The 15,671-nt window shown below is 36.1% G+C and overlaps 1 protein-coding gene across 1 annotated transcript; it reads right to left on the bottom strand.

The window, feature by feature from the left end:
• Nucleotides 1–412: 412 nt before the first annotated feature.
• Nucleotides 413–3,374, bottom strand: LOC146169763 (uncharacterized). The gene is made up of 4 exons (XM_083387238.1): nt 3,219–3,374; nt 2,235–2,422; nt 1,713–1,799; nt 413–526 (listed from the first exon to the last, which is right to left on the bottom strand). The coding sequence occupies exons 1-4, from the start codon at nt 3,372–3,374 to the stop codon at nt 430–432; spliced, it is 528 nt and encodes a 175-aa protein (XP_083243364.1). The 3' UTR covers nt 413–429.
• Nucleotides 3,375–15,671: the final 12,297 nt, after the last annotated feature.

The following is a 15,671-nucleotide window of genomic DNA, read 5'->3' as shown; positions in this document are numbered from 1 at the left end:
CTATTGATCGTAGGTCATATTCGTATTATCGACAAGACATAGCGAGAAACAACCATTACTTTTCTACTGTAGTTGCAAGTCCAAATTTTGGGAAACCGCTGGTGAAAAAACCGTTTCGGTCCCCCAAAACACCTAAAAAAAAACACTGATCATGATAATGAAACCCATTTTCTTTCACTTGTTTTGTGATCAAACATAAACTTCACAGTTTTTAAAACACAATCTAGCAAACTATAAAAAAAGATTCCAGCTTGTCATGGATGAAGTTAAAACTTGTCACAAAAGCTTGTACATATAATGGACTGTATCATATGCGGAATTTCTTCAAAAAGGGGGAAAATTATATACAAAGCAATACAATAATGCGCTACACAACAATTTGTTTAAACACACAAAATGATGTGTAAACTGTACAGCAAAGTCTGCTTGTCACCAGTCACACCCGGTTCTGGCGCAAAGCGACAGGGCGTCGTCTGCTTCTTTGACCCCGTGCTTTTTGGCGTGTTTCAGAAGTTTTGTGGGTTCTCTGCAACACAAAATTTAGTTCAGTAAGTATAGGGTTAGTCTACTCGCGGCTTGAGGGGCGCATGCGACTTAATCTAATTTTTAGAGACTTATTACCCAATCCTGCGCGACTCTTACGGTTATATTGTATTTTCTGTTATATATACATTGAATAAAATAATTTCCTTGTTTGCTTAAGCTATAGGCGTCCAACCTTTTTGAGTAAGGGCCAAATTCGAGTTAAACCAAATTCGTGGGCCATCAAGCCCAACATGTATAGTAGCATATAAGGACGGATCTAGGTTTTTCGTTTTGGAGGGCTTGAAAATGTTAAGACTGACGTCACAAAGTTGCAGCATTTATGTCGTAACAATTAATCTTAAAAACTCCCATTTTCTCCAGCGAAATTGCAAATCTGGAGTTAATATCCATTCTAATCGAGCGCCTAGCGCAAAAATACTTGCGTTTTGTTTAAATTGTAAAAAAACTTTTTAGTTTAAAGTCTATTTAAATGACCCAATGCGAGGAAGTAATGGAGGCGTCAAAATTTGACCTAACTAGCATTCAAGTACAAATGTAACGAGTTTAGCGAGTCATTTTTTCCATTTAATAATAATCTTGGCAAGCTTTTTAGTCTCGTGGGCTGTTAACCAAATACCTAGTACTAGTACTCTGCTTTGCTGAATAATATTCTAATCTAATGATATCAATATATGCTGTCGTACTAAATACCAAAGAGCATCCAGGGCTCATTGTGACGTGAAATAAGGAACTGTACACTTTAGTCGAAGTTTTGTCACACTTGAAAATATACACCTGAACTGTTTTTAGAGCTTGAAGTGGACCCTGCTTTATAAGTTATAACTTACATCAATATTTCAGCCCCTGCTAATAGGGTTAAAAGCATGTATATTATCTAAATGAGGAAGAAATTGGTGATTTTTTTCGCTAGTGTACGTGTTGTGACTGTGCGTAAATATAGCAAGGTTGAGTTACAAGACATGAGGCTGTTGGTCTTTGTATGGTGTTTAGTTAGTGATTCCAAATAACGGATGCCGGCACAATTGCGCCACAGAGCATCATTTTTTTATCCAAATCGCACAGCGCGGCAAGCTATCATTCGTCCCACAGATTTGCTAATCAAAGATTGTTGGAAACGAACATTTGAACAAACATTTTTCATTTTTTTCAACGAAAATGAAATTTACCCGTATTTGAGGCCGGTTGTGTGTCCGTGGATATGCCCGACAGCAAGGTTGAATGAAGCCTCTGCATGTCCCTGCTTTGCTGCATGCCTATGTGGAAACACCAACTGGCATTATTCTCGTAAAATGTTAGTTAGGCTATTAAACTCTTTGTTTACAGAGCAGGAATCTTCATCGTGAGAGAGGGGAACTTGTAGTTTTATTAGGGAGGGAAATGGAAAAAGTAAAAAAGACGGGCTACGCCGCACAATACTCGTATCACAGGAGAATAATCTAAAAATATTACCTTAATATAAATTTATTTTAAAGGAATTTAGTAAATATAGGCTATGTTTTATTCAACTTCTGTTTTAAGTTAAATCGGTTTCTGAACTTCACTATATGAAAAAATCTTTATGCAAATATTATTACTTAACGAAGAATGAAATCAGAGGACTTCTTATTCTTAACGCTAGCTTGGTCTACACTTGACTTTAGACAACAAATTTAAGATCAACCTGATCGGCGGAAAATAATTTATCTTACTTGAACCACTTCATCGCCTCCGTTTCGTTCTTGTCGATGCCCCGTCCTGTAAGGTACCTCTGTCCAACCACGTGCTGCGCAGAAGGATAGCCCAGGTGCGCGTAACCCTTGGCAACGTGGAAGTGCAGCGACTCGTAGTAGAAGTAGGAGTAGTAGGCCAGGAATACTACCGAGATAACCGCTGCTGCCTGGTTTTTGAGATGAAAGCGATGTAATTTTTATACTACTTTAAGGTTAAATTATTTGATGGATGAAAAAATGCCCGTTTTTTCGACAATCTGCTGTCATTTTTGCAGAGCTTCGGTTTAAAACGTTTCAAAACCCCAATTTACTACTGGAAGTCTGGCACCTATGTCAACAATACCCATCAAACCAACCTCAAAAATACTTTTCAGTACAATGGCAACTGTATTTTGGACCAACCGCATATATTTAGCACAGTATTTTGTAGACAATTTATTTTATACAAAGCAAAGAAAGTAGCGATTTCCACAATTCAAAAAAATGTTGTCTATCTATTGCTATATCCTTTGTGGTGTAGTAGAGTCAAATAATTTGTTATTTGTATGAAAATATGTTGAAAAAGTCCGCAACAGATCGGAGAATTGATAGATTCCAAGTGGTAGCATTAGATTTCGTCCAATACTACGGTATAAGCTAACGATGATATCAGTGCCTATCGAATTGGTGAATATTTTCATAAATAATTTGCTATTCAACGCAACGATTTCTGTTTCAAAGGTGATTTTTTTTAAAAAGCAGTACGTCAACAACTAAAGATAAATAAACGTCCTTTATAGCTAAAGCAAATATGGGCACAAGGACCTAAAAAATCACCTTTGACCATTTTAATTCCATTAAAAGAAGCTTAGCTTCACTATTTACTATCGGTTTGGATAGGGGTACCTAATATTTGTTCAAATTATCGGCTATCGGTATCCCCCCAAAAATTGACATTTTATAAAGGTGGTGTTATTTTCCAACCTCCAAAGCCTTGCAGAGCATGGAGTCTTCCTTCGCATCTTGTAGTTCAAATATTGTGTTTCCGTAGCGAACCAGATTTCCAATTCTTTGCGCCGCCTTTCTTTCTCTTGCCTCGTCAATAGTTACGTAACTGGCCGATCTTCGTCGAATTGCCATAACTACTGTATTTGATCAATGGTTGGCTAAATAGGCCCTGAAAATTATGTTGATAACTTAAGGTGTTTTCTTGAAACTAAATTTTGAATTGCTGACTCCTATTAAACGTACTTCTATTGCATACTAGAAAAACAGAAAGTTGCAACATTAAAACAAAATATTTTAATATCAAAATTGTTTGTTTTTTCAAAAATTATAAGTTCTTCACAAAGGATTGCTGAGTTGTTCGCAGAAAGAGATTTCAGATTTATAAAGAGTCGCCAACCAATTAAATTTTATTATCAATCTTAGACTATAGAAATAGGCTTTTTGGGGAGTTTCGTTAACTAAAACAGCGGTTCTGAACGGTTCCCTGTCGCGTCATAATCAATGGCTATTACCTTTCACCTAAATTGTTGAACCAATTTACTCAAACTTATTTACGTTCAGTTAATCAAAAAAATGAATCGAAACAAATCGCTTTCAAAGGTAGCTTTGGATTTTGGATTACGGGTCGACTTAGTGTCGCAAAGAAAAAATATAACCCACGTCAAATAGTACTACCCTCGCTTAAATCTACATTAGATGTAGCCTGAAGCTACTGGCCGAGTGAGCAGTCTACCGTAAGTTGAGAAACACTGAACTAAAACCTATAGTCCTGTGTATCTTGTGACGCGCATGTTTCCATAACGACGGGACGCATCATGTTCAGGTAGGATTAGGTTGATCGATGAATAATTGATTCGTTTTCCATACGCTTCTTATAGCTATTTCTTTTTTCCTTTTGAAATAACGTTGACCTATACTATACATATATACAGGCAATACAACTTTAATACTTCGAACTATTTTTCATGCGGCTTGACTGGAAAACATTGTTGATCTTGCGACCACCAAGCTTTACTAAATTTTACAGGAAATTTACTTAACTTTTCAACAGGAAATCAACACCATTCGCCGTAGTTTTTTGGGAACAAAGACTTCGACTGCGTATGTCATGTGGGGTAAAAGTAATATAGTTCCAAACATTTTATTACCACAATTGAGTTTAGGTACGAAACGAAATCATTGTGCGACGCACTTAGAAAATTGAAAGGACGCACCTCTGCTTCAGAGTATGTGGTTTTCAAACTTCAACAAACACTTTAAAGCGTTTAAAACCCCATACTCTCTAAAAGCCATAATTTGTACCTCGATGTCGATTGCGGAGAGATATATTGAGGTTTGCCTTTAAGTTTAAATAGCTGTAACAACAAGCGCCTCAATTATGCAGTGTTGCAGGCAAGTTTTCAAATGTCAAGACTTATGTTAAATACCTTGAGTAAAATATAATACCTTTAAAGCAGGGGTTCTTAAACTGGGGTCAATGGACCCCTTGGGGGTCCGTGAACTCATTTTAGGGGGTCCATGAAGGACAAATTGAAACATTAGTGTATACTTAAAAAGTAATCAAATTAAAAAAAAGAGTTTAATTAAAAATAAAACGTTTTACCACTAAATGTTAGACTCTATTTTACTTAAATCATCAGCATATTTCTAACAGGATATTTGATTGTGACGTCAATTTACGACGTCATTTTTGAAAATTTTCTCCCTACAGGGGTCCACGCGAAGCAAAAGAAAAAATTAGGGGTCCGCGGTTTAAAAAGTTTAAGAACCCCTGCTTTAAAGCAATGCTGCTTTTAACAAACAGAAAGTCAAGTTATAGGAATAGGACCAACTTGAAGTCCAAATCAGACAAAAAAGTTATCGCAGTCATTGTACATTTAATTATTTGTATAAAAAAATAAAGTTCAAAAAAGTAGAATCGGCAACTGTTTGAATGTAAAAGTCAGTGATTTCGGTTGAAATGCTAAATTTAGAAGTCTAACGAACGTGGTATTCAAGTGGGACTCATAAAAAATAGGTAGCCTATAGTGCAGGGGTCGGCAACCTTTCGTATACAGTGTGCCAAATTATGAATAATTTCAAAATATTACCAACTCGCGTGCCAAACATTTTTCTATGTTTGGTTTTGCACTGGCAACCAGAGTCCCGAGTCCGACTCTCGAGTCCCGAGTCCGACTCCGCAACCCTGCTGTGATCTGACACTGACATCTAAGTTACGAATGATCTGACATCTAATTTACGTATCTTGGAAGACGCCATTAAACCTAATTTCATAAGTTAAATTCTGTAAAGATTCCTTAACCCTGCTGAAAAATTGTGTCACGAACACAATACTGTGCCCGCTACTTTGGAATACACTTCAACGTTTTTCAGCCGGGACCTACCTAGAAGTGTTAACTAACAGTTTCGCTTTAAGCTAGGTTTCTCAGTCGCACAAAAACACACGTGCGTACTTTAATGTAGAATGCCCTTCTTTCCCGCAGTAAACATCGCGCCAATTTTAGGGCATTTATTTAGACTTAATACAAACGGTTAGTCGTAGACAACAAGTATAACGCCCACAAAAGAATAATATGAAATACAACATTTAAGACACTAATTTGTGACACAAACACTGCAGATCGAACTAGAAATGTGTGCAACAGTTTAGTTAGCGCTAGTGTTAGTCATGTAATAATAATGTAAATGATGTGATAGTGATGTAATGGTTGCATTTTTTAAGGTGATATAACGAGCGCGTTAAATCATTTGGCGTGCCCTGAAAAATCAACTCGCGTGCCACTTTTGGCACGCGTGCCAGGGGTTGCCGACCCCTGCTATAGTGGGACGGGAAATGTGGGCATCAGAAAACAGTTTAATAAGAATTAAAACACATAAAAACATATCAATTTTGCACTGAAAATCATATATATATAAGTCTAAATTGCCTATAGCTAGGTTACATCGTGGAATCGTGTATTTTACTAAAGCACTTCGGAGGGCAGGGGTTTGCCTTGCAACGCAGCCCTGACATTCTCCAGCGCTTTCTTTATCATCGCCATGCGAGAGGACTCGGTTGCACTGGAGCAGTGTGGCGTCACAAATACGTTGTTTAGCTTCAAAAGTGCGTGGTCACGTGGCAAGGGCTCGGGATCTGTGACGTCGAGCGCAGCCGAGTGGATTTCGCCGGAGGTTAGAGCCGCCGTTAGTGCTTCGTGGTCGACCGTTCCGCCTGAATTTATGAATAAACCACATAAGCAACTTTACATATTATGCCAATATATGGTTGTATAGATCCTCTCTTAAAATATGCTTGTAGGAAATATATCGTATTTGATATTATTCTGTTTGCAAACTTCACAGCTTTATTTTTTTACTGCCATTGGAAACTTACGTCAACATATAAGCTATAACAAGCTTAAATATAATACAAAAAATAAGACAAAAAGGTACATGGCTATTCGTACACATGGTCAAACTAATTAAAAACGTGAAAATTTGCGTATTGACTTTTTTCCTTCACTGAAATTTACTTATAAATGACGATGAAAACTACATTTATCATATCCTAACAACGTAATAAGATAAACTAAGTTTAATAGACGTGTACCACGAGAAATATTTACGAAGATGGCCGATTTCTTCATCAGTTTAAATTGTTTCTTTCCGAACATCTTTCTCGTTTTGGGTGTCAACTGCACAGTCACAATTACGTAATCACACAGAGGCAACATCAGGTCAAGCGATGAGTGAAATTCGGCGTTAACCATGTGGTCGTCAGGTCTTAAAATAAAATATGCTAGATTTGTACAATACGATTTTAAAAACAAAAAATGAGTTTTTGTGTAACTGAAAACCGTTAAAACCGCAAGAAAAGAGAAAAATATAACGGTCAATGAAAAGCTATGATAAGTGTGAGTTAAAACGACGATAAGACCGTTGAAATCGCATGAAAATACGAAAAAGTTGGGTAAATATGTCCATTGTTCACAGAAAGTGGTATAAACTAGATTTAAAAATGAACTCCATTCCATTAAGTCGGGACCAAGCCAATCGAATCTATATAAAAATTGGTAAATTTATAAGATTATTAGCACTCGTTCGAGCAGCCAACATTTAAGCAATATTTTCGCGTAGCAAACAAGTAACTTGCATTAAAGTAGAGGTATTGACTTACAAAAGTGCTATTGTCAGGTCCCTCTGTTTTATTGAAATGTAGAAAAATATGTCAATCTTTCTTTTAGCCATACCGCCAGGGGTTGCCATACCGTCCTTATTTCTAAGAGTTGTCCTTTTTTTGAAAGGTCAGGTCTTAGAAAACTTAAATGTCTTTATTTCTAAGAAATGTCCTTATTTTCGACTTGCGTCCTTATTTGGTCTTATTTTGAACAACTACAGATATTCGATCGTTGGAAAACAGAGTGAATAATATTTTAAAATTTTACATTTGCGCCTGGTTTTCATTTTGCTTTTTGCGCTGTTTTTTTAATGACATCATAAATGAAAAGGTACTCCCGTCCCCGTGGTGTACACGCCTCAGGATTTTACTTTTAATTGGTGAGCTAGGCAGGGCATTGGTACAGAAGTTTTGGCTGCTGCTGTGGCAGAATACAGCAAAAAATTTTTTTAAATGCTAATCTAATTTATTGGTTGTCCTTATTTTTAGGTCCATGTCGATGGCAACCCTGTAATAGCTCTTCGAAAACATGCTAGGTCTTTGTAACTTTGTTTCAGGGAAACTGTTAGCTTAACAAATTTCCAAAATAAGCAGCGACTTGATTTTTTACGACATTTTTATAATTGTTTGTCTTTTCGTTATGCCAAAAACATGGCCGAGCATTTTTAAGAGTTCTGCATAAATTCGAAATAATAACTGGTTCGTGCTTCTCCTGTCGTCAGTATAAAACATTAAAAACAAATGACTGACGACGATGTTTCATACAACAATGCGTTCTATAAAATATTGTATTACAAATTAAGGTTGAAATTGTTATGTTTTAGGTTAAAACATACTTGCCAACTTATGACCCTAAAAAGTGAGAAAAGCATTTCAAGGATATCTGTACGATTTTTCTGTTAGATTTGCAACAAATTCCTACAGAACAATATCAATACAATGATGAACTTGTTTTATTGATAAAATAAACTTGTTACCGTCGATTTCTATTGTGATACAATATTTTCATCTTGAATCCTTTAGCCCTCTCGGCAACGTTTAAACCAATTCCTCCCATTCCAACGATTCCCAAAGTGCTTCCACAAACGCCGGGTGACAGATTATTTTTCGGGAAAGATTTGGTTTCTGGAGACATGCCTATTCTTAAATCTGTAAATAAAGAATAAGTGGATAGTTACCGTTTATATGAGTTAGACAAACCGTAAAAAATCCTAGTCAAGCAAATCCGGTTTTGCGGTGGACCTGCTAAATGCACATAGTTTCTATGGATGTTCGCAAAGCAAAATATAAAGTCTAATAATGTCCACCGAAAATCCATCGCAGACTCACAGAATCTGTGAATCAATGATACAAGTAGGGCAGGCTAGAAAAACAACAAGCCTGCAGTGAGGTTCGAACTCACGACCTCCGGTCATATCTAATAATTGCTTAATGTTTGATAAATTTTTTAATTGCTGATGACCTGCTCTTGGGAAATTTGAGAGTAAGTCACTGACAGTTTTAAAACGTTGTGAAGTATACCTATGTAGAACATTCATTTAATTTTGCGATCTTGAATATCGAATTCCATAGCCTTCTATAAACTATTTTTACGGTTTATTTAAAAAAACAAAACGTTAAAAAACTCACTTTGAGGTAAATTTCTTCCTGCACACAACATAAGAGCCATTCCCATATCAGCAACAGTTTCATTCGAAACAACGGGAGTGTTGGATATTCTCACGCCATATGATCGAATCAAAGGAACATCAATATGATTGTATCCAGCACTAACTATAGCTACTATTTTTAGATTCGTACAGTTACTCAGCAATATTTGCGGAACCTATAGGAATATAATTGTGTACTGTTAAAATACACCAAAATCGCTTAAAACGATAGAATTCTGCAAAGCATTTTATGTCTGCGACCCCTATTAATTTGGTAAAACTTCTCTCTTCCTTTTTTCATTGCTAGCTTCAACACGAGTCTTTTCAACTAATGTTAGGCTTACTTGTGGACTGAGTTTTATTAATTATGAAATCTGCTTAACTAAAGTCAAAAAATATATGATCAAAATAGATACAAGACTTCTATTTGCGAAGTCATGATTTTGTTCAGAAATGACGTCACAAAGTTACGTAATTACGTAACGTCATATAGGTACGGCAAACGGAAAAGAAGTGTTACATTTATTTTGAAAACCTAAATTAGAAAGATGCAATTTGCACAAAAGAAATTAAACGCCTCTATGGGTTTAAAACGCCCAAGCTGCCATTTTAGAGGATGTGGAAAACGTATCTTTTTGCATACCTGTGTTCTGATTGATTAAATTACCCGCGATATTCGGCTAAATGATTTCAATTCCCCTGGTTGAAAAATAAATAGGTTAATGAATAGGTTGAAATAGGGAAAGAAATTAATCAGCTACTATAGCCTAAATCTTGTCGTAGCCTACTGTCCATAGCAAGTTCGTTTAAATCAGTGCTTCCCAACCAGTGGGTCGCGACCCATAGCTGTTTCCGGTGGGTCGCGAAAGCATTTCCAACTGTTACAGTTTACTATTAGATCGGGAAATTACTGAATGCTACGTTGCGTGTGAGCTTGTCTCAAATCAAGCCTCGACTTAATCTGATAGTATCAATATGCAAGCTCAAGTTTCGCAATATAGCCTAATAGTAAATTGCATGCTTTTCTTATTAATTTGTTTGTCATTCGTTTGGCCATATCTCATTGTGGGTCGCACAATAAAACTTTGCAAAGATGGGTCACGAACTCAAAAAGGTTGGGAAACACTGGTTTATATCGTTAAAACCTTGCAACCACCAAACATTTCGTAAAAACGGTATGTACAGTTTTTTCTGTGGCCTGTAAGCCAACTGTAGCTAACCTTACAACAAGGTTGTTTTTGGTTGTATATAGGTTCACAGAGACAACGTCACCTAGATACGGCATAACGTAGCGCCTCTCACAATAACTATTAGTTAAAAAACATCTGTGCATGGACAACTCCGTGCGCGGTTGACTGTCCACCAGAAATTACTTAAGATACATTAAACGAGATGACTGAAAAATATTCTAGAAACCCGCATAAATATTTGCAAGCACTTGGTATAGTTCGCAAAACGTTTATTTCGGGAGAGATGATCAACTGTAAAGTAAGAAAGCCCTTCACGAATGATTTATTGAACGTAAGTGGGCATAAATTTCATCTCAAGAGAGTCCCATGGTACAAGGCGTTGTAATACGTCGGGTTGAAACGTATTAAAAAGCGAAAAAATCTCTTGTATATTAATAACTGAAAGGCATTGAGTCACCTCACAGTTATACAAACTAAACATTTCAAATTATGTTGGCCTAATTTTCACAGACACAGCTTACATATTTCTATTGTGAAGTCAATTGTTTCAACGATTTTTACAATATATATAAATAAATATCAACTGCCTAATTAAATCCTAGAAAATTTATTTTCAAGTTGTACCATACATATATATATATACAGTATATATGCGATTAACAATTTTAATTTGGATATAGAAATTTGAACATCAAACATACACTGAATAAACATCAATTATGGAGTGTAATTATTTACCTTACTGCCCAAAATGCTTAAAACAGCCACAATTTTGTTGGCATAGTAGGAAGGATTTGAATCAAATTCTTTCATCCAGCATATTTGATATTCTTTTTCAATTTCGTCGATAAACATTTGCGGAACTCCATACAGTTCGTCTTTGAAAAAATCGATCAACACATGTGGCTTACTTAACAAAGACATTTTTAAAACTTTTAAAATAAATCTACAACAAATGAATATATACTGCATATATAAGCATTTTTTGAGTATTATTGATTAAAGGCTACAACGCAATTGAACAAATCATACAAACTATAACAGTTGCAATTTTAGGATATAAGAATAAATTACCTATACGTGGCCAACATATTTAGTCTTTAAGCTATAGGCTATATTCTTCATTTTTCCTCTCTGTCTTCCTGTCTATTAGTTAAAATAAATCGACGTGTCGTTTTCGCTGCATGTCCCATTCGGCGACAAAAAATAACGCCTAGAGCGGTCATGTTCAAATGGCGGATCGCGATCCGGTTCCGGATCTTTTTAACGTTTTGCGCGGATCTTCTAATGTAGTCTTAAAATATATAATACTGACTTTTTGACTATCTTAAATATACGTAAGTGCAAAAAATTTTCATTTTTCTACGTCCAACTTGTTTACGTTTTGATGCTGTCTTTTCAACTAGATCAGCGCTTCAACGGAAAACGTATTTGAAAATATTGGTCATTTTCGGTAACTAAACAAGATTAACTATTAAAGTTATCGCGTTTCTTCGAAGTACTTTTATTACAATTTTCATTATTATTATGGATGACGACGTTTGGGCTCGAATTTTAAACCAAACAAACGCCCTTTTGCGCGCTTTGCGCCAACACTTTACTGCCTCCTTAAATGTAACTAAACACGCTTTTAAGTGAAATAAAAACGAGGTTCGCCTGATTAAAAGTTGCTCTAACAATTTAATAATACAATTCTCAGTTAACATTTTGTGCGGCCCACAAAGACCTTTCTGAGTTTGGTATTGGCCCGCGACTAGAAAAAGGTTGCCGACACCTTGTCTAAACCAACTCATCATTTTTCTCACTAAAACATTCTTGGTGCTGTAGCACACTTTACTTTTGACTTTTACAAAGTTATCAATATGCTGTAGGGTACATTTACATAAATAAAGCACCATAAAAATTAAAGCGTGGCCAATATGTTTACGATTCGAATTTGGTGGATCATCATGTTGCCAGGTTTAATTGTGGTGGATCATGGCAGAAATCATTTGAACACCCCTGGCCTAGAGTTCAGTCGGTTTTTAAGAAGTCGAACTATTGTTTTGGCAATCCGTTACAGTTAAACAACAACATTTACGAGTTTTCACTCCCGGTGCTTATTCTTTCCAAGCAAACATAGGCCTACAAACGATTGCCAAACTAATTGACAAAGCTATAGCGACATAAACGATGTTACACCGGACTACAGAATATCGCTTGTCAACTGGACACAGGGAGATGTCAGGTTTAAAAGTTTCGGTTCACAGTAATACATCTTAACCACGAAGCTTTTTGCACTTAAAACTTGCTATTGTTTTTCTGATTCGATAAAAGACTAAAACGATTATCTTATAAGTTATAACAAATGTACCCAACAACTATACAAAAAACTATTTAGTGAACGCTGTCTTAATTTGGTCAATTTGCCCAATATTGCCGTAGGCGTAATCAGTGTTCCCTCTAAGGTGCGCAACTGCGCAATTGCGCAGCCACACCAGACAAGTTGCGCAGTAAAAATTGCCTTTGCGCACTTGAATCATTCTCATACTAAAACCAAAAATCTTCACTTTTTTGGTTTGAGTATTTCGCATTTGACTATCTTTTCATTAATTTTTGTAGCTAAAAGCAAGTAAATAACTCAAATTCGCATTGGTCATTGTGATGTAATAAATTACTTTGTCTAATCGGTTTTCATCATCCATGCTGTGTATGTTTTTTCATCTCACGTAGAATTAAATGTCTACTCAGGTTCAAGAAAAAAATAGTTTAGAACAGAGCCCAACACAGCAGTGGAGTGTTTTACAATAGTTCGGGATCTTGAAACCGAAATTTATTTTCAGGACGTAATTTTTTTACACAAATACAGTTTTAGCACGATTTAGGTGCAGGTACAGCTGTGGGGTGAATAATGGCGCCCTCACAAATTGATAAATGCAAGTGAGCGGATAGTTTGTGATTCTTGATTGTGTGCCAAAGCCGTCACGCATCCTATTTTAAAAATTTATACACCTTGTCAATTTAACCCAAATAATCGGATATTTTTTCACGCGACCGCTTTGTTGCCATATGCTTGAACATATTTAACTCGATTGCAGTTGCACATGCAAGTTTATTGAAAATATTTGTTTCATCCTTTGTGACGTCATCTTTAAAATTTTCAAGCATCGACATAATACAAAAAACATTGATCTGTCGCGGTGCCCTGTCAACGCAGCTTTAAAATATTCTTGCGCACCACAAAAATATTATTGCGTACTACAAAAAATATTTGCGCAGTAGAAAATTTTCTTGCAGGGAACACTGGGCATAATAAATAATATAGACTTCGATTACTTCAGAATAGCATCAGATTTATTCGTAAAGCAGATTTTGGATTGGTTTCCCGGACGAAAGGTTGGCATCATCGTTGCTGGGCCGTGTGACTAATAAACTCTACAAAGTTCGAATTCTGATAAATGGGACTATAGTAGCCTACATGCCGTTATTTCGAACAATAATCGAATCTCTTTTAAATGGCTGATGCGTCGCGCATCGTATAAATAAAAGTTTTTTCAATTAATAACTATATAAAACAGTGGTTCTCAACCCTTTTAGCTTACGGACCGGTAAAATTTCAAAACAAATTTTGCGGACCGGTGGACCTTAAAAAATCAAAATTAACTCAAAATGTAATTATGACAAAAGTATGCAACTTTAAAGCAACTCATGGAAACATGAATTTAATGAGCAATTTGTTGCTGTATTTTTGATATCATACGAGTTATACGTAGTTCTATTGAAGTTTTTCACATACACTGGTCCTAAAGCTTAGGACTTACAGAGTTGTAGTCTACTTTATAGCATGTGGGCACAGCACTTGCAGCATTGTGACGTACGATAAAGTCCAAAGTAGACTATTAACTTTATGTTACGTCACAATCCTGGAAATTACGGAACTGCAAAAGTTATAAATTTGATGGACAAGCTTTCAACGATTGGCATTTTGCAATTGAAATATAAAATTGTAATATATTTGGCGGACCGGCAGAAAAGTTGACGCGGACCGGCGGTTGAGAACAACTGATATAGAACGCAGTTTTATTCGCGTTCAGACTGGATTTCAGCTAAGTATCCTCACACGAGTATGCTCAAGAACAAAGTTATTTCAAGATTATTGTTTCATGACGTCACTTTGTAATATAACTTGCACTAGCGGCAAAAAACATTTTTCTCGCCCTTGGAAAATCACATTGTTTAATGGTATTTCAATCAATAACACAATTATAGCCTTAGTCATGTAGCAAGTGGCAAATTGTGCTACCAAATCTTTCAGTCTAAAATCGCAAAGTTGCGTTAGGAAATTTACACGTCGATGATAAAACAGCACAAACAAAAAGTAATTTAGTTTACGCTTGAACTTTGCTGTCGTTTCTCGTAACCCTTAATAGTCAACATAAGAAATGTTTTGCCTTTATAGTTACCATTAAGGATGAGTCCAGTTCGCTGAAAAACGGTTTCCTGTGTAACGACTTAAAAGTTTGTAATGTGTGCACTTTGCACGTTACGCCCGTTTAACACGGCTTCGAAACGCGGGGATAAGATTCCAGAAGAGGACCGCAATCGTTCTTTGTTACAACAGTGCGCCTCTGTTTGGAAAGTTTCCTGATAATGGCAACTGACTGTGGCCTGCGTTTTAAGGATAACTTATCCATTTTTAAACTACTTACACACTGCACTTCAAATATTGTATATATTTGCTAAGGTTTAGCTGGCAGTCAGGATGATCGCAAGTCGTAAAAATTAACTGGAACGGGAAAATTTCGAGGCATTTAAACAAAAGACTCTTTGCTTAAAAGTGCCTCAACTCTCTAAAGCAGGAGCGTGCTACTTTTTCTAGTCGCAGGCCAAAACCAAACTAAGAAAGGTCTCTGCAGGCCGTATATTTAAACTGCGTAGACTTAACGCATCTTATTATAACAATCGCAACGACTGTGAATGAGGGATAACTCTATAGGGCAGTGGTTCCCAAACTTAAAAAAAAACGCAACGGTTTCTCAGCAACTTTTTTTTTTTTTTTAATATTTTTACAAAAAATAACATTTGTTTTTAATGATATCAATGGGACGGATGCACTTGCTACTTTGCTATCAACTCGGGTATATTAACCTTTAAAGAATCACTATTTCAAAGTGAAGCAATCACGAACAATTTTAAATTCGTGACCGAACAGCCCATGGTGTCAGCGCAGCAAGCTGTAAAGTAAGCTTCGAAAGACTCATTTTGTTGGAAATTTCTGAATGACCAGAGTGGGAGACTAGCTTTATCTTGTAGAGCATGTGTTGAAGTATATCTACAGCGATTTTTATAAACTTATTGTGTTAGGAACTTTTTTTATTCCACTTTTGCCCCCCCCCCGTAATTTTCGTAATTTTACGATTTTTGTTCTAAGTAAGCTTCGAAAGACTCATTTCGT

Source organism: Ascidiella aspersa, chromosome 1 (assembly GCF_963924565.1).
Source record: "Ascidiella aspersa chromosome 1, kaAscAspe10.2, whole genome shotgun sequence".
Lineage (NCBI taxonomy): Eukaryota > Metazoa > Chordata > Ascidiacea > Phlebobranchia > Ascidiidae > Ascidiella > Ascidiella aspersa.
This window is presented reverse-complemented; position numbering and strand designations above follow the sequence as displayed.

Bases quoted from the DNA above. Each gene is read 5' to 3' on its own strand.
- LOC146169763 (XM_083387238.1), bottom strand. From the start codon at position 3,374: ATGGCAATTCGACGAAGATCGGCCAGTTACGTAACTATTGACGAGGCA. The intron at 2,423-3,218 runs GTTGGAAAATAA...CTCAAAAACCAG, and splicing joins TGCTCTGCAAGGCTTTGGAG to GCAGCAGCGGTTATCTCGGT. The intron at 527-1,712 runs GTAAATTTCATT...TTTGTGTTGCAG, and splicing joins ACAACCGGCCTCAAATACGG to AGAACCCACAAAACTTCTGA.